This window comes from Pezoporus flaviventris, unplaced genomic scaffold, assembly GCF_033815535.1.
Source record: "Pezoporus flaviventris isolate CSIRO_AGI_PZ_B2104156 unplaced genomic scaffold, CSIRO_AGI_Pfla_v1 ptg000021l, whole genome shotgun sequence".
Classification (NCBI taxonomy): domain Eukaryota; kingdom Metazoa; phylum Chordata; class Aves; order Psittaciformes; family Psittacidae; genus Pezoporus; species Pezoporus flaviventris.
In genome coordinates, this window is record NW_026892569.1 from 6,096,735 (window position 1) to 6,120,922 (window position 24,188).

Below are 24,188 nucleotides of genomic sequence, written 5' to 3' on the forward strand. Positions count from 1 at the left end.
GTTGGGCGTACCAGAGACTTTATGGAAGGAATAGTTGGATTTGATCAACACTTAATCACTCTCAGGCTGCTTGGCTCAGTCTTGCTCATCCTCTCCCTCATGCCGCAGGAGGCAGGGGGTGCAGGACTCAGCCTCCTGCCCCTGCTGCCAACGGCATGTGTCCGTGGGGCTGATGGCATCTGTAAATGCCCCAGGTGAAACTGAGCAGGTATTTAATGTGCTCTTGCTATAAGAGAGCAGTCGAGCTGCACCAGGTTGCTGATGCCCCTTTTAGGACAGTGGTAAAATGCTTCCTACCCTCCTCCACGGAGCATTGCAGACATCCTGCTTTTGTGAGCAGCCTGGCAGAGCTGTTCTTGAGTGGCTTGTTTAACAGACAAAGGTGCCTTGTGGCAAGGTTTTATTTGATGCTGCCCCATCCACTGCTGTTGCCCACATGCAGGCAGCCACCTCCTTACCTCCTGTGCCACGGGCCTGTCTCGGTGCCATGGGGTGAATGTAGGACTGCACATGAATGGCAAAGGAGTGGTTTTACAGAGGACGATGCACTTCACTTTAATTGCCAGTAAGAGTATTTTGAGTGTATACTTCCCTAAAACCTCTTGCTAATGCTGTTTGTCATCCTCATGCAAACAGCTTCCCTGTTCCTGGCTGTCCAGGCTTACAGCACTTCCTAAAGACCTTATCTCCTTGGGTTTAGAGCAGCTCCGTCTCTGTAGGCATGCACATGCACACATAATTCTTCACCCCAGTCCTTCCCAGCCCAGAGTTGCACTTCTTTTGCATTACCTTGTGGGCCAGTGTCCAAATATTGAATACATGGGTTTGATTCTTTGTGCTGAAAAGCAGCTTGCTTTTTCCCTAGCAGAAAACTTCACATATAGGTAGGAGTTTCCAATTAATTCCATGAAGTTACTGCTAAACAGGAATGGAACATTTGCAGCAGCAGCAACACTTTAAAAAAGTTTGCTTACAAGCAGTTTATTGATCTAGCAAATAAGTGGATAACACAAGCCTGGAGGTGTATGATAGTTAATGTGTAACCATTAAATAGACTTATTTGAGCACTTTTTATGTGCTTGCATGGCAATTAAAGCTTATAAACCTGTGGAGAGTGTTTTTACGTGGAGTAAAATGAGAACCTTTATCCCAGAGAAGGTGTTTGTGGAAAAGGTACAGTTTATGCAATTGGATTCACGTGACTTGATGTAAGCTTGGGGCCAATTCCTGAGGCTCACTGCAGTATTGCTGGGTATTGGCTGCCCTCCCAGCAGCCCATTTGGTATACTGAAATCAGTGTCATTCCATGATGGCGTTTTATTGTGAGCCTCCTGAACAGAGGGTTATGTCCTTGCTCTAGATGGATCTTTTGGCTCTTGCTCCTGTGTTTGTGGGAGTTTTGTGCCTTGCAGTGGTGGTTGTAGGGTCAAATTTGCTGTGAAAATCCCCCCCCCCCCAAAGTGGTTTCCCACTGGTTAACTTGATGAAGCTCTTGAAGCTTGTCCTTGTTTAAGCAATTACATAGGAACCCAAGCTTTGTGGGAATGTGGGAAAACCTTGATTTCTTTACCTTTTCCTTTCCCATACAGTGTGTTTTATTAAAAGCAAAGACTGAGATATCGGGGATTCACTAGATAGAATAGATGTATATATATAATATATATGTAAGCCACCTCCTTCGTGACTAAAAGAAATGAAGGCTGAAAACCAGACTTGTTTCAGGCCTTTGCAACACTACCTTCTCCACACCAGAGCATGTGGACAGCAGGGAAGAAAGGATGGAGGGTAGCCTGGTTCAGCATGTGTAATTGTGATTGAAGAGCTCCAGGCAAATATTGACACCAGATTTCTTGGCAGACGTGTTGTTCCCGAGATGCCTTTGGAGTAAGTGATCCTTCACTGGTGCATGAAGCAGCCCCTCTTGCAGTGGTGGAGGTGGTGAGTAAAGGGGAAGAAGCTCAGTGAGTGGAGCTGAGAAATGTGATGCTAGAGGGGGTTTCACACAGAAATACTGTGGTATCACGTTGAGGTGTCGGAGCATCCGTCCATTTGTTAGAGATGGGACACCTTGGTCTGAATGCAAGGGATGCATGTGCCTACTCTTTGCACCACAGGACAGCCCTTGCCTTTTCACATTCTTAAATCCCTGCATAAACCCCAGCTGCCAGCCAGAGAAAGGGAAAACTGTAAAATGTTGTTTTCCATCAGCAGCTGGCTGCCTGGGCTATGTGCCGTGGTGAGGGTGCTTTGCTGAGCATGTGTGAGATAACCTGCTTTCTCTGCTGCAGCTCTAGAGAATGCACCAGAGGGTTGTTAGCATCAGCCAGATACCTCTGTAGAATGGCTTTGTAGCACAGTCTGGACAGAAGGTTAAATCAAGCTGTCGTTTCTGCAGTGTTATTTCCTATACAACACTCTGGAGAAAGTTCAGTATCACTTGGTTAACTTTTGCAGGGCCATTTCCTGTAGGCTCTGTTAGAGAAAAGCTAGATTATGTGTTTCCAGTTGCGGCACAGTTATTTTCCCCTATAAAATGCACTACAATTTATTTTTACATGGTTTTCATTGGTTTGCAGAAGGCTTTGGGGGGGGAGTTTGTGTGTTTGGAAGATTGAGAATGTTTTTATTTCATACCTCGCTTACTGTGACAAATTGAGGAAAATGTGTTGTTTAATGTGGCTGTAGTCAAGGCAGGCTTGGAATAGAGAGTACAATAGCATGTGCTCTCACACTGCTATGGGTTGGTGGCTTCTCTGACACAGGGTCCTGCTTCTGACAGTGCCTGGTGTTAGGAAGGACTGAGAAGACTGCAGCCAACAGCCAAGTTGTGATTTCCCCGGAGGAGAGAAAATATCTCCTCTTTGTGGCTTCACATGTGTGGTAGGGATATGCATGGGTGTTTCTTTTCTGTGTTTTTTCAAGCATATGATGTGCTCTTACCCTCTGGTCTCCTTGGACTTGTCCTCTTTAATCTCTCCCGTGACCCCACTTGTGCGGTGTCTTGGGTTCTCTATCGTGGTTCAGCTCAGGACTTCATCTTTGGTGCATGAAGTGCTGCACTTCTTTTTCCATTGCTGTCTTCTCTTAGAATCATAGAACGGTTTGGTTTAGAAAGGACCTTAAGAACATCTGGTTTCAACCCCCCTTCCCTGGGCAAGGATGCCCACGCTAGACCATGTCCCCCAAAACGCTGTCCAGTCTGGCCATGAACACTGCCATTGTTGCTTTCCATGAGCCCTAAGAGTTCTCTTTTTCCTGATTGCCTTGTAATGGTGACATTTCTCCTTATTCTCTTCACAGAAGTTAATTTATCTACTCCCCAAAGGTCACAGTTAGAATTCTCCAAGCCATGAGCACACTTGTAGCCCTCCCCATACAATAACAAACCTTGGGAGCAACTTGTGCACTTACATTTTTGAGATAACCACCTTTTGGAGTGCAAGGTGTTGGGTGCTGGTGCAGAGCCAAGGTGATTTTTTTTCCCCATGGGAGACTCGGTGTGAGTAGTGAGCTCTTTGGCACAGGGCCTGTGAGCTTATGAGGACCAGTCAAAAGAGTGAATGGGGTGTTTCTGTTCCTGGCCTGACTGTAGTGTTAGCTTTTTCTATGATCAGTACAGCTGGGTGGCCACCCACATGGAGTTTCATTATGGGACTTCCTTTAAGAGGCCATCAGATGATTTTAAAGTGGCATCTACGTTGGGTTATGTCTGAAATGGGCTTGAAGCAAGAGGGAAGGATCTGTCTGCCTTTTCGCATTCCTCTGCAGAATTTGTTGTTCAGGCAGCCATTGTTCAGGTGAAGGGCTTCCCTGTGCTTGAAGCTGGTGCTAGAACATCCACTGGCATGTACACAGCTAGGGGGTACAAACTAAGACAGTTACAACAAAAGATCTATCTCAGATGCAGAGCCGAGCAGTACTCCAGTAATAGTTAAAAGAAGATGGAATGGGCTTATCCAAATACCTCTGAATCCAGCAGTTTTGTAAGAGAGCGAATTCTTAATTGCTTCTTACAGCAAAAGAGCAGAGGAATGTTCCCCTTCTCATCCCTGTACAATTTAGAAAGGATAAAAATCTATAGAAAAAGTTTGTTCTTTGATTCAACTTTAATAACGTCCACTCTCCTTTGAATTAGCTGTGCTTTTAGCTGAGAAATTGCACAAATCTGAGGGAGTTCACTGAATAATAAATCAAGGCATCCATCCAGTGAAGTACATCCCTTTGAAGTATATGGAAAAAATACCTTCCTGATCTGAAGGCGAAACGTTTGCTCAGCTTTAGTGCCTGAGTGATGCTAATGCAGGGTTTGAGCTCAGCTCGAGTGCCCCAACAAGGAGTGTAGGGAGCAGGAGCAAACCTAGCCTCATTGATTGTCTGATTCACCTTTGCTTTGCTCTTTAGAGACCTTGTCCTGGGTTCAGCAGTAGCAGTTGTTTTTCTCCTTCTTAGCAGCTGGTGCAGTGCTGTGATTTTGACTTTCAGCCTGGGAACAGCACTGATAACACCGATGTTTTTAGTTACTGCTCAGTAACGTTTACTCTGACCAAGGACTTTCTGAGTCTCGTGCCCTGCCAGGGAGGAGGGGAAGCTGTGAGGAAGCAGAGAGAGGACGCCTGACCCAAACTGACCAAAGAGGTATTCCATACCACAGCACGTCATGCCCAGGATGTAAACTGGGGGCAGTTACCCGGAAGGACTGGTTCACTGCTTGGTCGGGCTGGGTATCAGTCGACAGCTGGTAGTGGTTGTATTCTCTCCCCTTGTTATTTTGCTTATTATTATTATTGGTGGTAGCAGCAGTCAGTGGTTTGTGTTATACCTTAGTTACTGAACTGTTCTTATCTCAACCCATGGGAGTTACATTCTTTCGATGGGGAGGGAGTGAGCAGACAGCTGTGTGGTTTCTAAGTGACAGGCTGGGCTTAAACCATGACAGACCTGAAGAGTAAAAAGCTGCAGCCACTGGAAACAGGGACTGTGTTGTAATCCTGGGAAGTCCTGAGGTACCTGACTGAGGAAGAGTAAGCTCATGTGAAGGATTTCCTAAATGTTATTGGCTATAACTGTTCCTTTCTCTTTGTGTCTCTCTGCAGTTTGAGTTGTGCTAATAAAGAAGTCTGGCTTTGTAAGTGGAAGGAGTTGAAAAATAGCACCAATAAAAACTGTAAAGCTCTCAAACATGTTTAATAATAGTGCTTCTGTAAAGTATGCAGCATTATATGCTGGGGCAGAGTGCAATAAAGATTTTTACTAGCGCTCTTCACAACTCCTTCATAAGCTATATGTACAGCTATCCCAAACTCTCCTCAGAAAGCCTGTCTGCCTGTATACATCACTGTAGGTGTACTGCCTTTGCAGGTATAGATGTGTATGTGCTTGTGTTTGTAGCTGCACATGCATCTATAAATTCATAGTGAAAGTCATGAACATGTGCAAGTTATCTGAGCAAGAATATATGCTTATTTGTGACATCCTGCTGTATGTAAGGAATGTGAAGACTGGCATGTAATGGAAAGCAGCAAGAGATTTAACCATCCCCTTGACTTCTTTGTGGCATTCTTTTGGCAGAGACATAAGCACCAGCTTCATCTGCTTTGAAATCCTTGCTGGTATCCCGTGGCTATCCCAGCAGTAAACAGCACTACTACAGGAGTTACGCCAAGAAAGTATGAATGCTTGTTCTGATAGATGGCCCTGCTCATAGCACTGAGGCAGGAATACAGCTTTCTATATAGCACATTGTAAAATGAAGAGTGTCTTCTGGAGGAATGTTATATTCTAGGTCATGCTTATTGTAATTGCAGTGATCATTTACACGTAGAATCAATGTGAGGAGAGTGTCAAACAGTATCTAACCCGATGGCTTTCTCCTGCCAGCAGGAAGTGCACTGTGGATCACTTTTGGTAACTCCCCTATCACACCATTGCCTCTGCGGTCTGCTACTTCAGCCTTTTGCTAGGCAAAGGTGGTAATGCAGCTGTTGGGTGCTATAGTTTGTGATAATACGAGGGCAAAGGAAGCCATCTCTGCTGTTCTTGCACCATGTGCAGAGAAACAAGCTTATTGAGGAAAATGGTTTGTTTAGGACCTAAAATATGGAGTAAATTAAATTGAAAGTCTCTTCTGGCTTTTCATTTTCAAGTGAAAAGTAAATTTATTTGCCTTGTTTTGCAGCAAAAGCATTCTATATAGCTTGGCTTTTATTTCTGTTGATCTAGGTGGAAATGTCTTTTAAATGTAGCTTTTCCATCTTTGAAGGTCAGTTAAAACAGGTTGGAGATCAGATAAAAGGGACAGAACATTTGCTTCTTGGTGTATCTATTTCTGTAATGTTATCAATGTGTGTGGTTTTATTTCTGGCATTTTGTTCCAGGGCTTCCTCTAAGACTGAAAAAATTGAATCAGTTGGATGCAGTACAGCTTCCAATTTGGGGTTAGAAATCCATTAAATTGCTTGGTGCTTTATTGACAATGCAAAAGTGCTGGGAATGAAAGTGCATTATGATTGGACATTGATTACTTGAAAGGAGAGAGTGTGGATGCCTGTGTAAACCACACACCTCCTGCGAAGGATGGCCAGCTTAGGGATTTTTTTTAGCTTAAAATGTGTATGTTTTCCCCTTAAAATGCTGTTCTTTGTAATAAAGAACTATTTTTAACCTGCAAATGGAGAGCTGTCTGCCCCATGTTTTTTCACACCTCTGGGGGATTAGAGCTGGCACAGCATCATGCAGTGCTGCCAGCATGAACCGTTAGCTGGTGCTTTGAGGTTGTATGTGTCGTTCCTTTCCATGCACAAGGTCTTAGGGTTTGGTCAACCTCTCAACTTCAGACTACAGCATTGAAAACTGAAGGGAATGTCCTTGCTTGAGTGTGGTTTGTTTTTTTTTGTTTTTTTTTATGGTGAACATAGCAAGAAGTCCAATGTAATTCCACTCAGATTGCTGCTAGGATCAGAAAGGGATTATTTCCACTGTGGAAAGCTGCTGAGTTCTCTGGGGATTATGTGAGAGTAGTTATTGCCACCAGGTGGGAAGAAGGGAGCCAGAGACAGGAGAGATGACCAGTGCTTGGGGTAGCTGCTTTGGCTCTAGTCAGTTAGAATCATACAATAGTTGGGTTTGAAGGGATCTTAAAGCTCATCTAGTTCCAACCCCCCTGCCATGGGCAGCGTCACCTTCTTTGCAGCACATCAAATGGGACAGAGCTTCAAGTCAACATAGTTGCTGAGATATCTCATCGGTGATGATGCAGCAGATGTACTGGGTGAGCAGCAGCCACTGGTGATACTGGTGTAGTGCGGTCAGCCTGGGTCGACAGAGAATGGGAGATGCCTCTTTGCTTTTCCAGTGTTCTGCTGTATGAGGGTGGGAGGTGCTGCAGCCCCTCTCTGGTGTTAAAAGCAGCATTAGGTGAGAGAGAGATGAGAGCAAGCTGGTGATCCCCACGGCTGAGCTGCAAGACAAACCTGCATGCTGTTTTCCCGGTACCTTTTCCCTCATCTCTTTGCCTGACTAGTTTTAACCAGCGCACAAAATTCCTTTGTGCCGCTTCCAAGTGAGTGTGCTTTTTGGGGGAGATCCGTCCTTCCCAATTAACTGTTAATGGGAAGAATCAGTAGAGAATGAAGCGCTGGGCAAACGCCATGGGAGCAGGCTGCCTGCCCTTCTCCCTGCCATTAATGATTGACCAACCTTTGCTCCAGCATGGACATGTGGTGCTGTGCCCTGTGCTGCCATTGGAGCTGTGTGTATGTGAACATGGTGGTACTGTCAGAGCTGGGCCAGGTGATGTATTTACTTGGTGTTTCTGATGAACTGTGGTGTTGAAGCAGTGGAAAAACACCTTCTTGGCTAGTGAAGCACTCTGAGCTTACCAGAAGTGCTTTCAGACATGACTGAAACCACTTTCATCCCCAAAGAGAGCAGAGCACATCACAGTTGAGTGTTTTAGAAGAAAGCATATCTTAAAATATGGGTTATTGGATACTATTGAATGGTTGTTGACCTAGGATGTTTTCTTGTGAAAGCTTCTGAACAGTGTCTGGGGAGCCTGGATTATCTCCCTTTTCCTTCAGCACTCAACTCGTAACCCACAGCTGGATTTTGCAAAGTCATGTGGTGGCAGGGTTGTGTTGCCAGCAGTTATACACACAGCCCTGGGTCTTTCCAAGCATCCAAACAAGCCAAAGGTTTAACGTGGTTTATCTGCTGCGAGTACTTGTGAAAAATTGCGCAACTCTGAGATGGAAATATTTGCTTTGCAGAAGCAGCAGGTTTTGAAACTCCAAATTGAACTTAGAGGTGATTTATCAGTGTAGCTCTTGTTATCAGTTGATGGAGGCTTAGCAGTTGTTCTAAGGGGGACGTGGATGGTGAATTATATAGTTGTTAATCCTCAATAAATTGGTTTAGTGTGTTGAATACACAGCGGGGAGCCCTATTTGAAAATGTTAGTAAAGAAGTCATGGCCTTTATTGATTTACTGGAGAAACACAGTGGTGATGGAAGCAGTAGCAATTTGTTTCATAGGCATTTTGCTTGAATTAGGCCTCCGGCCCTTGTTTCAGCACTCTGAGACATAGTGTGCTTTGCCTTGTGGAGGCAGAATTTGCCATCAAATTAGAAGGTGAGTTTGTTCATGCAGTGGAGCAAACAATGTGCAGGGGTTTGGTTTTAGGGTATGGCTTTCTCACAACAGTAGGCAGCACTTTGATTAAATAAACACAGAAACCCTGTGGGTATTTGGGAGGATGAAGGGAAGAGTTTTATTTGCGGGTTAAAAACCAGTCTTCCACATCCTGTTTTTCCTTCCAGCTCCTTACCTGTTGCAGGTGGCAAACCAGGGTTGCTCTATGCTAATTCAGTAGTTATTTGATGCCGGTGCCCTCTTTGAAATGTCTTTGTGCTTTGAGGCGATCCTTGGAGCTGATGGCTCAGTGTGTTTTGGGGAGGATCAGCCTCCTTCAGGCAGTGCAGCTTAACAGAAGCAGCAAATAAAGTGAAAAATTGCTGCAATTACATCTCGCTTGCTTTAAGCCTTTCAGCATCCCTGTTCCCTGCGTACAATGCTGCCTTTTGGGAGAGGAGGAACATGCAGTCCTGATGGGAGAGTTTATGGTCTCGGTATCTGTGAGCTAAGTGTTGCTAGTATCTTCAGAAGCAGAGAAAGCCTTGTTGAATACCTTGTCATTCATGCTTGCTTTGTCCAGCCATCCTCAGTTGGTTTGGGTCCCTGCTGGCTGCAGGAAGGGCTGAGGCCATTGGATGGCTTTCAAATTACTTCACTTATTGAAATCTCATTTTTATTCTTTTTGGAGCATGGAGCAGTTGAAATGCTGAGAGAACAACTGTTGGGTGGACCAGGATCAACCTTTGGTAAAATGAGTATCCTTACACTTTTCCTGATGCTGCAGAGGTATAGCAAGATGTCTGTAAGCACCGGAGTTACCAGAGTGCTTTGCATATATGTTGTGTGTTTGCAGCTGTGTGTGATTATGTAGATTAATCTGAAGCTAATCTTTCTTTAAGAAAAAATTTAAAAAATCGAGGTGTTTGGAGGAGATGGTTTTCCAAGCAAAATAAGAAAAAGGCAGCAAAGAACTGCACTTTAGTTTTGCTAAGGTTATTAAAATAGCAGGAAATGGGATCCTAGCTTTTGTCAAAACACATTTGTGTAAACTGAACAGGACCTAAAATAATCTGACACTGCCCTTTTTGAAAGAGACAAGTAAAGCCTCTGAAAGCTCCTTGTTTGTAGGAGATGTAGGAGCCTCCAGCATTAATGTAGCATTACCCAATGCTGCTGCAACGCTTCTATGCCCTTCCTCAGCCAGAGTGTGGTCGCTCTCTTGTGCTGCCTGTTTGAGCCAGGGAGCCAGCAGTGATGGAGATGCCTACGTTTGCAGCCCTACGTGAGCAGACCAGCTCTGGTAGTACCTTTACCCTTATGTACCAGATGAGATCTTTGTGCTAGTGAGCAGAAACAGTTGTGAGGGCAGAATGGCAGAGGAGGAGGAAGAGCCAGGGCTGAGAATACATGCCTGAGAGTTACTTGAAGCTAATTCCCTAACTCTTTGAACCATATCTATCACATGTTTAAGTTGTACTCCAGCACAATGCTTCTCAGTGATGAGGTTTTAATTAATGTTCTTTGCATTAATGACTGCATGCATCTGCTGGAATCAGCATGGTATTGATTCTTTGGTGATCATGCTACAGGAATTTCCTTTAGACAGTATTGTTGGTCATGACTGAGAGTGATTCATGGTGCAGTTTTCTTGGTGTCTGGATGACCTCTCAAAGTTTGTCTTCACTGTCAAATTAGCTCATATTATGGCTTGAGGGTTGCCCTTAGGTTGACTCCTTTCTGCACATAAAGCCCCTTATATGAGCAGGCTATTAACCCAGGCTAATATGATGCTGCTGCTGCTAATTTGAGCTAGGGCATAAGTAAAGCCTGAGTGAGCACATTCGCTTAGCTGCTAGCAGGACTGCTCAGTGATGGGGCACAGCTTTACCCACGTGGGTGCTACTTGTCTTTCCAGTGCCCTATAGGGTCCCCTTCTTCTTTCCAAAGCACACAGAACAGTAAGGAACATTCACTTTTGCTGCCCTGTGTGGATCTTGCTTCCTTTTATGAGGCAGCTCTTGCTGATGCTTCATGTGAGAAACTTCTGTGCCCCAGCAGTGTCCCTTCTCTTGTAAGCTGGGTAGAGCAGAGCTCATCAGGGTGCACTGTAAAATCATGAGGAGTTTGGCTTGTCTCAGCCATGGGCACCCCAGAAGTTGAGCATCCCAGAAGCTGCACGGCCCAGTCAGTCCCAAGTATTGCTCAGCAGTGTGCGAGCTCATGCTCGAGGCCGGCTTAAACACAGGATGTACTATGGGTGCAGAGCCCTTCAGTGCACCCTTCAGCAAGGACGTACTGCTGTTCTTTGTCATTGCTGACCATAGGCTTGTGACACTGAGTTTGGGAGCAGTGGAACAGAGGTGAGGGTGATGAGGCACCTGAGGGGCATAAGAATCTGTGAGTTTTCTATCAGTTTAGCAGGCCAGATTTAAAGGAAACTCAGGAATGGCTGTGTTGGGTTGGGTGGGTGATTCCTCTAAGTCCAAGCTTCATCTTCTTGCAGTGCCTGAGCCACTTCAAATGAATCTACAAGAAATCCTTCAGAAAGTAAATAAGGACTATGTGTCCAGCATGTGAAAGCTCCTCTTGACTCTCATCACTGTGGTGGCTTACACAACTCCATTTGGTGGCCATTTGTTTAGTGGAAGCTGGAAAATTCCCCTTCAAGGGAAGGTGTTGCTGTGCAGTGCAGATGTAGCTGGCAGTAGCTGCAGTAGCTGTTTGGCTACTCTTTCTTGCCTTATGGAAGTAGATTTTGGGCTTGTCCTGTGCACAAGGATGAAAAAATAGACTAAAGCTGCTTCTTTCCATCCTTACATGCATACAACCACCCGAATCCTTGCAGTCCCTTTTGATGTCTTTGTACTTCAGTGTTAAGCCTCACATGTCACTCCATACAAGGACTCTGCCATCTCTCTGGGAGCTCATGAGCTTGTTCAAAAGAGAAATTTGTGTGTGCTAGCTTTTCTGCACAGCTGTATACTTTTAGCATGGGCAGTGTGTTCCCCCTCTTGTTTTCCTGGCCCCCATCCCCAAGCTAATTCAGCTGAAGCCATGCTTTTCATACCCAATCAAGTGTGCATGGGGCCTCCATTCCTGTGCTGTAAAGCCATCCACAAACATGTGGGAAGAGGATGGTGCCTATTCAGTAAGCTGCAGACTAGGCAGCTATCTTTCGACAGATTAGCCAAAGGAATTTCTATTGCAGGGCTCGATTGTTCTGGGCCCTCGGCTCCCTTTTGTGCAGGAGCAATGAAAAGTTGTGTTATGACAATGGTTGACAAAGTGTTTAATGAAAGCCACAGTTGGCAGTGGCAGAACTTTGAGCCATCCTCGTTTTATCCAATGCCTGTCATCAAAAGGTGGAGAAACGCTTTTGACATAATCTTCTGCACTGACAGATAAATGGTTTTGATGTAAGGGTCGGAAACCTTCACCTTGCTAAACAGAATTCAGCCATCATCATGGTGAACACAGACCAGGAGCTGCCTATGTCTCCATTCCTTTGTCTGGCAAGCCAGCCAAGCACCTCTGTTTTCAAGAGAGGTGACTCCTCTCTGTGCTGATTAAGTTCCCAAACAGAGCCTTAACTTCTATGTGAACTCCTGCTCTACCCTGCTCCTTGCCCAGGGAGGCAGGATTGGCATCTCATGGTTCAAAGAGCTTATTGATCCTTCCTTGCTGGCAAGCAGAACCCTTTGTGACAGCATCATTACTTTCAGGACATGGTTTCAAGGCAGGCTGTGTACTTGGTTATTTAACAAGGTGTTCTTTTTAGTCTCTGCACTGTTCAGTGATCCACAGTGCCATTTTCACTATGTGCACTGAAGGCAAACCCTGCTCTCTTATTCAGTCTGGAATGGATGAATAGAACAGGGCCCTCCCATATTGATTTAAAAAGTCCTCAGTTCCTGATCACAGTCATCTTACTGACTGGAGGGGGAAAAACCCCCTACATTGTTGGATTAGCCAATACAAGGAAGACTTGAAGTGTGCAATGGATAAATAATGTGCAGAGTATGTCTCATACCATTAAGTGAAAATAAAGTTTGAAAAGACCCACAAACTTCAGAGCAGCGTCTCTATTCAACAGGGAAAAAACAATCTGAACATTTGAGCCCACTCAAGTTGGTGGCTCTGTCTTCTCTGCCATTTGTAGAAGCTTTTGACCTTTGTAAGATGCATCCCTGGACTTACAGCACAGGCTCTCGTCCAGGATTTCTGTTGGCTGTCTGAATTCTGTTTTCTTTCCACAGTTGCCTTGGATAGATCAAAATACCCTCCCATGAGTAATTCAGTGGAAACATGTACCCATGGAGGGAAGCAGGCAGGACACGGGGCAGTCTGCTTTCTGTGTGGGTATGTCCACACTTGGGTTTGGCTGACTCCATATGGAGATGCAGGTGTCAGGAAATAGGCAGACCACACAAAGACAAGGTCTCTTGGGACCGGCATAAAGCATTGTAGATGATGCTTTATAAACTGCCATGTTGAAGAGATGCCCAGTATTTGACATAGCTCAGATGTTTTAGAGGACTTCTGATTCAGGAAAGGATAGGTTTTGCTTTCAGTTTTGAGGGCTCTTTGAAGGCATTTTAGAATACTGATGGCAGAAAGATGTGCTCAGTGATCCATTGCACTACTGCATGCCATCAGAGCAAGAGGCTTCTTGAGAAGTGATGTGTTCAGTGCTATGGGAGAGCAGGAATGTGACAGTTTTCAGCAATGAGACAGCTGTGCCCCTGAGCTTGGCATCTCCAACCAGTCTGCATTGCTAGTCTGCTCAGCTTGATGAGGCTGAGCTGATGGAGATGTTACAGCTCCTGCAGTGCTTTGTGCACTGCTGTACATTTGGGACCCATGCTTGGTGGTGAGGGAGTGTCTCATGTACCCATGACCTCAGGTTTTGAGTTCTCTTTATTTGCATTACTGGAGCCCAACCAAGACTGAGGCCTCATTTCATCGGCATCAGGCAATCCAAGACAATACCTACCTCAATTTTATTTACAGTCTAAATAGACAAGACAGACAAAGGGTGGCTGTGGAAACAAAAGCTCTGGAGAGGTGATGTGACATGACCCGGTCACCCAGCAGGAGATTAACAGAGACAGGAATAGACAGAGGTTTCCTGACTCCCAGTCCCAATGATCTATGTATTGGAGCATGTTGGTTCGTTCTCCTATTTGAATTCTGTGACTAGCATGCTAAATACTGTCTGGTGAGGGGATCCACATTCTGGGAAACACATTCTTTGATTACTAATGCTTCAGGCTAGAAATTCTTGGGCATTTTAACATCAGTTGAAATACATCTGGTCTCAGAAATGGAGTAAACTGTTTATTTTGGTGTATATGATTGACTTCATCTCCTGCTTATTTTACACTGACTCTGTATTTCTACCTTTCATTTCCCTGTCTGATTTTATGTGTATTGTGTGTTTGTGGCAGTTAGAGTGGGTAGCATGGGGAGAACTGGAGACTTTGGCATACAAGGTGTAGTTCACCTGTGCCTTCTGATGAGCCAGCTACTTGTGCAGTGACTTTGATGTTCCAACTTCATGAATGGCAGCAACAATAATCAGAAAGTCTTGATGATGTTGAAACTGTGGCCATGAAATCCTTTCATTCACCAAGACATTTGTGCTTTCACTTGTGAACTTTTGAGGTTCATATCAGTTTAAGCCCTGGTTAAGCCAGGGATCTGGTCCCTTGGATGGGGTAAGGATGATCAGTTTGTGCCTGTGATTTTCAGTGCTTGATTCATAGAATAGCCTCTTAGCTTATTGCAGAGGAATGTTTTGAGGATAAATATGTTACCTTAAGAAATGCAAAGATTTGGAGCAATAGAAGGCATAGAAATGAAAACAGGTGGTTTCATGCACGGTCATGTCTGGGTGTATTTTCCCCTTACGGTTTGTCACTAGTATTTCTGTGTCAACTTTATCTTTATTGTCTTGAGCCTATAGGACATTACCGGTTGTGTTTTCTCTTTTTTTTGTCTGTGCATCAGGCAGGGGCAAGCTCCAACCTGATCTTGCTGTGTGGTTTAAAAAATAGTAATGTAATCTGTGGGCAAATTGCACTTTAATTCATAATTGTGCTGTGAGTATGGACTTGGCTTTCAGACGCACTCTGAGTTTAAACTGCAGTTTGACTTTTATTTAGATAAATGCCTTTGAGTTCATAGTGAAGTGGATATCTGCTGTAGGCTGGTATTGATTTAAAGGTCTCTTGAGTCTTTTAAAAGACAGTAGGGCCTTACAGGACAGTATATTTTAAAGCTAGATGCTTGGTTAGGTTTTACAGTCCTGTGTAGCTTCAGGTCTAGGCTCTTCTTAGAGCCAGCCTGTATTGTTGATTTGTGGAGCCTTCTTTCACAGCAGGTATTGGCATCAAATCGAACATGTCAGGCAAGATGCAAGGAGCTGCCTTCAAAGCTGGCTGCTCTGAGATGATGGGGAACTGCGTGTGAGTGAGAACTATGAAATGGTTCCCATGTGCAGGGAATGCTTTTGAGGACTTCCCATAAGTGTATTATAAGGAGGGCAGGTGATCAATAACTTCTTTTTAACTTGGAAGAGGTGTTTATTGCTTCCTGCTCATCATGCAAAGTTGGTAAGCTTTGTGGTTTTCCAAGTCTTGGTATTTGTAAGGTTGTTGTGGGAATGGATTTGTCTTTGCAGTACCATGAAGTGCAGTGGGTTAGCACAAGCAATTCAAACGGAAGGTGTTCACCTATGCTCTTCTGGCAGCTGCCCTTTTTTATGGGTCTTGTGTCCTCTTTACCATGGGCAAAAGTTCATTATGTGCCTTGGCGATTTAGGTCCTGTTTACCTGTGTGGCCTCCAGACTTGCTTGGGTTCTGTGGACACAGCTTAAAAACAACACAAAACGTGCAGCGCAGGGAAGATTGGCTGGTTTTCTAGTCAGACTGGCTTGGTGGTTTGAATGAGCAGCTGAGTGTTTGAGGGCTTATCTGAAATCAAGCTGTGAATCTTTTGGGTTGTGTTCAGAGGTGCAGTAAGAGGGTGTAACCTCCCTGCAGAGGAGACAGGAGGGTTGAATTTTACCCAGGATAATATCCTGGAGCAGGGTGTGGAGCAGGGTGAAATGAAAGTAGGTCCCCCTCACAATTTCCTTACAACTTACTGTTGTTGTTCCTCTGCTACCACCCATCAATTTGCCTCCTCCCTCTTTAGATTACGCGCTCACAGGAACATGCAACACTGCATACATCATGTTAATTAGGCCGTTTGTTAATTTCCACATCATTAGTCACTTGGTTTTAATTGAGCTGTTCTCTCCTGGTAAGCCCATAGCTGCAGGTTTGACCTGTCGTGTGTGGTGTGCTGATACTGCATATCTTGGAGGGGAGACTTTGCGGTTGTGCTGTATGATGCTACAGCAGAGCATGCCAAAGGTCTTACTTGTGGTTTTTGGAGTCCAGCTCTGGTGCCCCCAGCACAAGAAGGATATGGACCTTTTAGAATGAGTTCAGGGGAGGGCCATGAAGATGGTCAGAAGGCTAAAGCACATCTCCCTTGGAGACAGGCTGAGAGAGTTGGGTTTAGTTCAGCCTGGAGAAGAGAAGGTCTTGGGGAGATCTTAGAGCCCCTAAAGGGGCTGCAGGAAACCTGATGAGGGGCTTTGGACCAGGGCCTATAGGGACAGGACAAGGGGAATGGCTTTAACCTGCCAGAGGGGAGACCGAGATGAGTTCTTAGGCAGAAGTTCTTCCCTGTGGAGGTGCTCAGGTGCTGGCACAGGGTGCCCAGAGAAGCTGTGGCTGCCCCATCTGTGGCAGTGTTCAAGGCCAGGTTGGACAGGGCTTGGAGCAGCCTGGTCTAGTGGAGGCTGTCCCTGCCTGTGGTAGGGGAGCTGGAACTAGGTGATCTTGAAGGTTCCTTCCAACCCAACCCATTCTATGATTCTGTGAGTTGGTTCTTTATTTGCATTATTTTGTGCTTGCTGTTGCTAGCAGTCCTTGCAGCGCATCTCTTCCAGAGGCACATTGAGGTCTGGCTGTGTTTCAAATCGGGGGGGATGTCCCACAAAACAGTTCTGCTCTCCCACCAGGCTGTTTTCAGATAATACAACACAACCTGTTTGCCATCCATCAGTGAAGTGCTATAATATGATCTGGATTTATATTGTCAGTTGTTTCACGTTGTTGAGGACCAAAGTGTGTACTGCTACATGAGTAGCTTTAATCACTGATTAAAAAAACATGTAGTGATTTAAAATATCTGGGTAGAAAATGTACACTATATTTTATGTTTATACCTGGTAAGTGTGCATACCTGTGTGTATTTATTTTGTATGTAGCACAGCGGTCTGTGAAAATACTGTGTGAATACAGCTATAAAATATTTAGCAGAAGGTTTGCTGATTGCTTCAGTTCAGACTCTAATTTGTCAGGAAATATGCTATTCATCTGTGATTAGTCTTGTGGTTGTGAATAACCAATAGAAGAATAATAAATGTAATTGTGCAATATAAAGACAAATTAAAACCACACTAATGCAAGCGAGGAAAAAGCTTAGGGAGAGCTAGATAACATTCTGAGCATGGAACTTAACTCATTCACGTATTGAACAGAAAAGTGCTGCCCTGCCGTGTTCAAGTGCTCTTGTTTAAAACAAATCAAACCGCACCCTCCCAGTGCAATCCAGAATAATTAAGTCTGTGTTTTTGTGAGCATGGTAACTGCGCTATGCTGATCTTGCTGTCTCTTCTTTAACAGAAACCTGAGCTACAACAAGTTGACGGAGATTGATCCTTCTGCCTTTGCAGAGCTGTTGGACCTGGAGGAAGTGTAAGTATTCTTTCAAATCGTTTAAACCCGTGTTTTGCCAGGGCACTTTGTGTGCCAGGAGCAAATGGTATGTAATTTCCTAAGAGAGTGCCTTCCTTCAGTTAACTTGAACGAGCAGATCTGACTTGGTGTAGTGTTTCATTTACTCCACATTGTACCTGTACTGGGGGTTTCTAAACTAATCGGCAGAACACAACACCCCAGTCGAAACAGCATGGCTGTTACTGGAAATCATTGGAGTTTACCTCCATCAATCTTATGCAATGCTCAGCTAACACACCTGAACATACACACAAAGCTCCTTGCTGAAAGGATAACCCTGAAGCAAGGCAGAACAGCCTGGATTGTGATACCTGATGCCAACCTAACCCAAATCTCCCAGGAAACAAAGGTGTAGTGTAGTGGATAACAAAGCACTTAACTGTGTCTCCTCCTCTCTGACATTTGTGCTCCTTTTTGGAACCAGAGCAAGTTCTGTTTGAAGCCTGCTAGGTGAGGCTAAAACAACAGAGCTGTCTTGTCCTTTGGTGGAGGAAGAGAAGGAGCTGGTGATGGTCCCTGTGGCTTTGCCAGACCCTCCTTGCTGATAAAGAAACCTTGTTTAGGGAATTGCAGGATTTCCTGGCCCTTGATCTTTGCTCAGCACTTACACTTGCAGAGGAGCTGTGCCTGTCAGTGGTTCCTGGAGCTCTGATTTTGGGGTTTGAAAACTGAAAGTGACTGAAATTGCAAGTGGTGGGTTGAGGTAATGAGCTCGTGTTTGAATGGTGAATCGCTGGCATACTTGAGGTTTGGGCTCTGTTTGAAGAGCTACTGATGCCTCATGGGAAACTGAAAAAACATTTCCTTTCTGAAACAATACTTTGCTCTGTGTATATCATGCATTTTCTCTTGTCCTCTGTTTGTTTTCATTAAAGTGTTGGCTCTGAGGCTTGTGGAGGGGCCAGATCCTGCTGTTCTTAAATAGGCAAAAGGGTTTGCTATGGCAGTTCTGCCTGACTGATATCTACAGGATTGGAACATGGGGACCATGTAGCATCTTGCCCCTAGCTTCGCTGTTTACACTAATAGTAAGTAGGGGCCATGATCAAGCAAGGAGTGACTACACTGCTCTGAAATCAGTTCGTCATGAGAGCAGTCAGGGAGGGGAGAGAAAGTGATGCAGGTCAGTGAAACCCTGCCTACAGGATCTGTTTTCTCAACTTTAAACTGTGGAAAGCCTTAAATTGCTCTGTGCTTAAAGAAGAGAATTGCAGCCTTGATCCCATGAGCCTTTAGAATTATCCTGACATGATTGTGGCTTAGCAATAGCTTTTATTTGTGGAAATGCCTGAAGGCATGTGACTTCAGGGAGCGTGGGCTGGGAAATGTGGAGGGGTTCTGATTCCTTAGGCAGGGAGCTCCCTGTGCAGAGTGCTGCACATGTATAGAGCAGGACAAGCCCTGCATGGAACAGCCACTAAAAGAAGGGTTTGGGATATGTAAGTGATGCAGCCTGCAAAGTAATAGTGCAGATAAGAGCTGCTTGCTGTGTCAGGGTTAGGTAAAAGGGAGAGAGCAGAGGAGTGAGTTAGGAGGGAAAAGGGAGCAGTCAGAAATGGGAGACTGGGAGGGAGGCAGAGGTCTGGAGCAGAGCCTGGAAGGCAGGCTCTGGAAAGTGTGAGGGAGAAGCTCTATTAAAAGCCCTATCTACCAATCTTGGTTGCTTTTGAATAACAGCTAAACCACAGACCACTGAAATAAACTGCATTTCACAAAGAGAACCACATCTGTACTGCCCGAGCATCTCCTCTCTGAGAGTGGTTTTTTTTTATTAAGCACTTTACAAACAGTCATGAAACAAGTATCATGCTGTAGCATGTCCTGAGAGCAAGTTGGTGTTTTGCTGTGTGCGCTGTGCTGGGCAAACCAAGTCACCCGCAGGGGAAGACATTGCCCCAAATAATAGATGCATTGACAAAACCTGAAACCTCCCATGATGCTACCAACATGGTGCCTGTAGTTCCTGAGCCTTACAGATAAGGCTCAAAGTTCTCTGTCTCTCTGCGTGTGAATAATTAGTGTGGTACATTTTGAAAACCTTTTGTTTTCCCTTGATTTTAAGAAAATGTCTGCAGACCAAAAGGTTTAAACTCCATAGTTTATCTTGGGTGCTTTGGTTTTGCTTTACTGAGATTGTAATAAAGTTATATATTTACCCCACATTTTTCCTGTTGCCTGGGTGGGGTGAAGGCTTGAGAAGCCTTTTCCCCTTGGATAATTAAGTCTGTGGGATGAAATTTAGTGGTTCAAAGCGATATGAAACCCACATGCTCTGAAATAAATAGCTTTGTACTGATGGAGGCTCAAGTGGTAGGGCTGGGGTGGGACATTACTTCAGGTCACCAGTGCTCCCCCTTTAATAACAACCCCTGCGGTCTGTCCATTCCCATCCCTTGACTGAAAGGGTGGGATGGAGGGTGCTGCTTTTAGGCAGACCTTGTGGTCCTGTCTGGAGCTTCCTCGGGTCATATGGATCACGGGATCCATGAAAGCAATGGCTGCACAGCTCTCAGGTTTTCCAAGCCCATTTGTAACAGAGAAGTAGTAACTGTGCTGAAATTCCTCCCCAAACAACTCACCTTTTATTTGCTAAAGTGCCTTTCACTGAAGGCTTTGGAGAGCTGTGCTGTTTTTGAGCAGGCTCCATTTCAGCTTGACACCAGGCTGGCAACTGGACCGTAAATATTTTATATGGGTGGCCCCCCTCCTCCTCTGCCTCAGCATCCAAAGGCAGCGGGTTTGTGTCGTCAAAGGGGAGGGATGGGGAGGAGGAAGGAGGCTGAAAGTTTAAATTTGTTGAGCCTGGCTGTTCTGTTTTGGCTGGTTTTTGCCCTCCCCTCCTTTTTGCTCCTTTATATGGGAGAAGGACAAGATGGGAGGGAAGTCAAGGCAAACACTGAGTTAGCTGTTGGCTCTGTATTGACACCTGGTGCATGTGAATGAGGAGAGAAAATGAGGTGGGAAAACCACTTCTGGCCTGACAGGAGGCTGATAGATGAAAATCACACTTATGTCAGAGGAGGGGTTGACCAGTTAGGTGCCGGTTGGCACTGGAGCTGCTTAAGCAGAGCTGACCCAGGCTAGGGGAGCATAAGCCCACCTATCCTCCTCCCATCTTGTTTCAAAAGATGCTCAGTTGGATGTTAATGAAAACACGGCGCAGATATAAGCAATATAATGCTCTTTCCAGCTAGCTTTTTATCTTTGAAAGCCCTATATCCTTGCCATAATAGGAGCAATGATGAGCTTTTAGTTGCAAAGTGGAGCTCCATGCTGCATTGCAATGCATCTGGCTTTGTTTTTCTGCCTTACATTTTAAGGTATGGGTATAATGTCAGAGGCAGAGCTGAGCCTGAGGAGAGCTTTTATCTGGGAAGTGCCTGGAGCTCCTCATGAAATCAAATCCCTTGCCTGCTCTCGGAGGAGTCAGAAAGAAGTTCTGGGATGGATGTACTACTGCCATCTGCCACCTTCCAAAAATCATTGTAAAGGAAGGAAATAAAGAATCACCATAATCTAGGATTGCCTGACTCATGCTGTGTCTTAACTGCACTGTGGTCCCCTGCCTGCTGTGGGGATGCTCTGCTTCTTGCACCCAGTGATGGTCAGAGCAGAAGGGAATGGTTTAAAGGCAGTGTCGGGAGACCCAGCGAGGCTTTGCCTCAAGCAGTTGCTGATCAGAGGTGGTTGGGGTCCTGTGGAGCTGCCGTGTGCTGCCCTGCTCAGCTTTAATCACTTCGGCATGTGGCAGTGGGGAGCAAGATGGCTGAGAAATTAGGTAATTCTCAAGCAGCCAGACAAGCGACTGTTACAGTAATTAATTGACTAATTCACCATACAAACAAGGGCTCTTTAAACCAAGGAAGAGCCGGTCACATGGCGAGGATCTGTTTTCAGTCAGAAAAACACTTCAAACATTAGGCCATTGAAGGAGACATTCTTATACCACAGTTTCCAGCAGCAGGGCTCTGTCTGCATTTGCCATTAGCCCCAGGGGGGGCTGCATGGTGCTCCCTGGCTGGAGTGGGTCACCTGCATTTGGTGGCATTGCTGTGCCCACAGTGGGTTTTATGTGTGTGTTTGTGGCTTTGTGGGACTGCCCTTGTAGGATTTGCATGGTGTGGGGAGAAGGACTGAGACCACTGTTCTGCATGGCCATGGCACCCTGGCCTGGCATGGAGGGGCAAGTAAAGGCTGCTTTGTGGAGAGGGAGTTAAACTCATCGTCCTGAGGATGGCCATGGGTGCAGTCTCCTGTCTTAGGCTTGGCTCCGTGATGACTGTGGACACTCGAGCTGGAGTGGCATAAGGACCATCCTTGGTGGCTTTGCTTAAAGAAATGTGTGGAAGGGGGGATAAAAAGCCTTGGTTTTGTGAAGAAGATCCTGTGGGACCAGTTATGGTGCTTTTCCTTCATTAAATGGTTGGGTTTGGAGGATAAGGTGGGACCATTGGGGAGATCGAGACAAACCCCTTGATGCCAAAACATCAGCATTCCTGGGGAGTCATGGGGGTTGGATAAGGAAGTGCTGAAGCCATCCCCTACTTCTGTGTGCTCGGTTTTAGGCTGCTTGCTTCAACAACTAATTTGTGTTTGTTGCAGGCGACTGGACAACAATGAGCTGACCACCATTCCCTCCCTGGGACTCGCTGCTTCCAGTGTCCGATCCCTCCACCTGTAAGTCACTGCTGCTCTTCTGGCTTTGGGTGGTTTATGGGGTAGGTTTAGGTGCCACTGATGGAGGGTTTTGTGTGTGTCACACCCGCTTCTGTTGACTCTTCAGATTTCATTGTCAGGTTTGTGGGCACCTCAATGAAGGAACACGCAGAGTTGTGTTACTTGCGTGAGGTTGGGCTCAGTTGCTGCTGTCCTTATGGTCAATGGTAACATGTCATAAGTTATATCAGGAAATTCCCCAGGTTACTGCATATTGAGTAAAATCACTTTTTTTCTCATCTGCCTTTGAGTTTCAACCATTATGTCATACTCGTGCTGTTAAAATGGTGTATAATTTTACCTTTATTATTGTGGAGTTTTTTTAACATGGTCTTGTTCTGATCTCTTCTCTTAAAGCCATTCACATCTTAATCCTTCAGGGAACTCATTCCAGACCCATTTTTATGGTCTCTTTCAACTTTTTTTTCCCCTCCTTTTGAGAGGGTGATTGGTGATTGTAAGGGTATATCTGCATAAGCTTTGAAGTTCCTAACTCTTTAGTAGTTTAGGTGCCCACAAAGTGTTAGACACCTGAGAGCCCTTGTGTATCTGCGCCGAGGTTCTTAAGGATGCTGCAGAAGGCAATAAAGACATTATAATATCAAACTACTTACACCTTAAGAATTTGGATTTCTAGAATTACTTTTGCATGTGTGTGCTTGTAATGCACACCGAGAAGGAATTTTGCTGAGGTATACATGATACCTCCCAAGTTCCTGGGAAGGGGAAGTGGTTATAGCTAATATGGACTCCAGCAAAGTGTTTGAGCAGTTCAAGTGATGGCTTCCAGTGTGCATGGCCTTGCAGTGTCATATTTGACATGGATTTGCGTCTCCTTATAGTGGAAGGTGCCCATGTCCATACTACCAGGTGACTGGCCTCTCATGCTCAAAAGGCTTTGATTTGCTCTGAGGCCCTGAAAGTACATTCCTGTTCCTTAAATGAAGGACAGAATTGGGTGAAATGAACTGGCACTGTTCCTGCTCTTCCATTAGGCAATGTTAAAATATGCAAAGCAGACAAACTCCCTCACTGACTTAATTCAGGTTAAGGATCTTAGCTTCAAATTGCTGTCCGTAACTCACTCCTGGTGTGAAGTGAGTTGAACTTTTGTTTGAGATACGGCTCCTTTCATCTGGTTCTTGGGTATACAGCGTTCCTGCGGAGCTCGTGAAGAGCCAAAGTGCTCCTCTGCTATCACGGGCACTGGATCTAGCAAGTGTTGTCTCTATTAAATGCATAAGTAACCACTTCACCTCCTGGGTGGAGGGGTGGCTTGTGTCTCAGCACTTACCAGACCTGTCAAATAAGTCGTGTGCAGTCGGTGTGAAACCATCCTGTTTGATTCCTGCCTCCTGACGCTGCCTCTCGCTGCTTGCGTGACCACATGTGAAGCCTGGATGCGTGATTTGGGGGCTGCTGGCTGCAGAGCAGGGTGGCAGCTCCCTCCGAGCAGGGTCCCTTGTTTAAGGCACGATCCCCTAACATGAGAGGCCATCTGCCTGCCACTTGAACTGAGCTCACCAGGCTGTGGCGTAACCCAGTGTGCTATGCACTGGGACTCAAAAACTCCAGAACTCTGATTTATGGGTGGGATAGCTTGCACACAGTTTACCATCCGGGATATAGTTTTAGGCCCCCCAAATTGGCTTTTCTTTCTCACGAAGTCTATAAATGATCTGAGTTTCACAAGCCCCTGTTGTTATTTTTGCTATTAATTTAGCTATTGGCAAAGGCCCAAATTGCCGGAGCTTTGGGGTTTTTATTCCTGAAATGAAGTAAGCAGTTTGGAAAGGAGGAATACTGACTGGTGGAAGGCAGTAGATTTACAGCTCTTCTGAAATTTAAGAGTGGTGCAGAAGGAAGAGGAAAGGTACAAAGGCAAATGATAAAAGGAGGGTATTCTAAACAGAGCTGCTTAGGATCACTTTCCAGAAATCTGTAGTGCTCTCCTCAGCTGCTACACATAAATAACTCTGATAGT

The 24,188-nt window shown here is 45.3% G+C and overlaps 1 protein-coding gene across 5 annotated transcripts in view; it reads left to right on the plus strand.

The window, feature by feature from the left end:
* LRIG1 (leucine rich repeats and immunoglobulin like domains 1) overlaps window positions 1–24,188 on the plus strand; it is a 90,988-nt gene that overhangs the window by 18,954 nt on the left and 47,846 nt on the right. For 3 of the 5 annotated variants that reach the window (XR_009743818.1, XM_061455805.1, XM_061455807.1), the window contains exons 1-3: window positions 9,158–9,430; window positions 17,375–17,446; window positions 22,091–22,165. Coding sequence is in view for 4 of the 5 variants with exons in the window: in XM_061455805.1 (XP_061311789.1) it covers window positions 9,336–9,430; window positions 17,375–17,446; window positions 22,091–22,165 (242 nt within the window). In the remaining variant the exon portion in view is untranslated. Of the gene's footprint in view, window positions 1–1,673; window positions 1,885–9,157; window positions 9,431–17,374; window positions 17,447–22,090; window positions 22,166–24,188 lie in introns of those variants that run through there. The other 2 variants (XM_061455809.1, XM_061455808.1) reach the window with 2 other exon arrangements.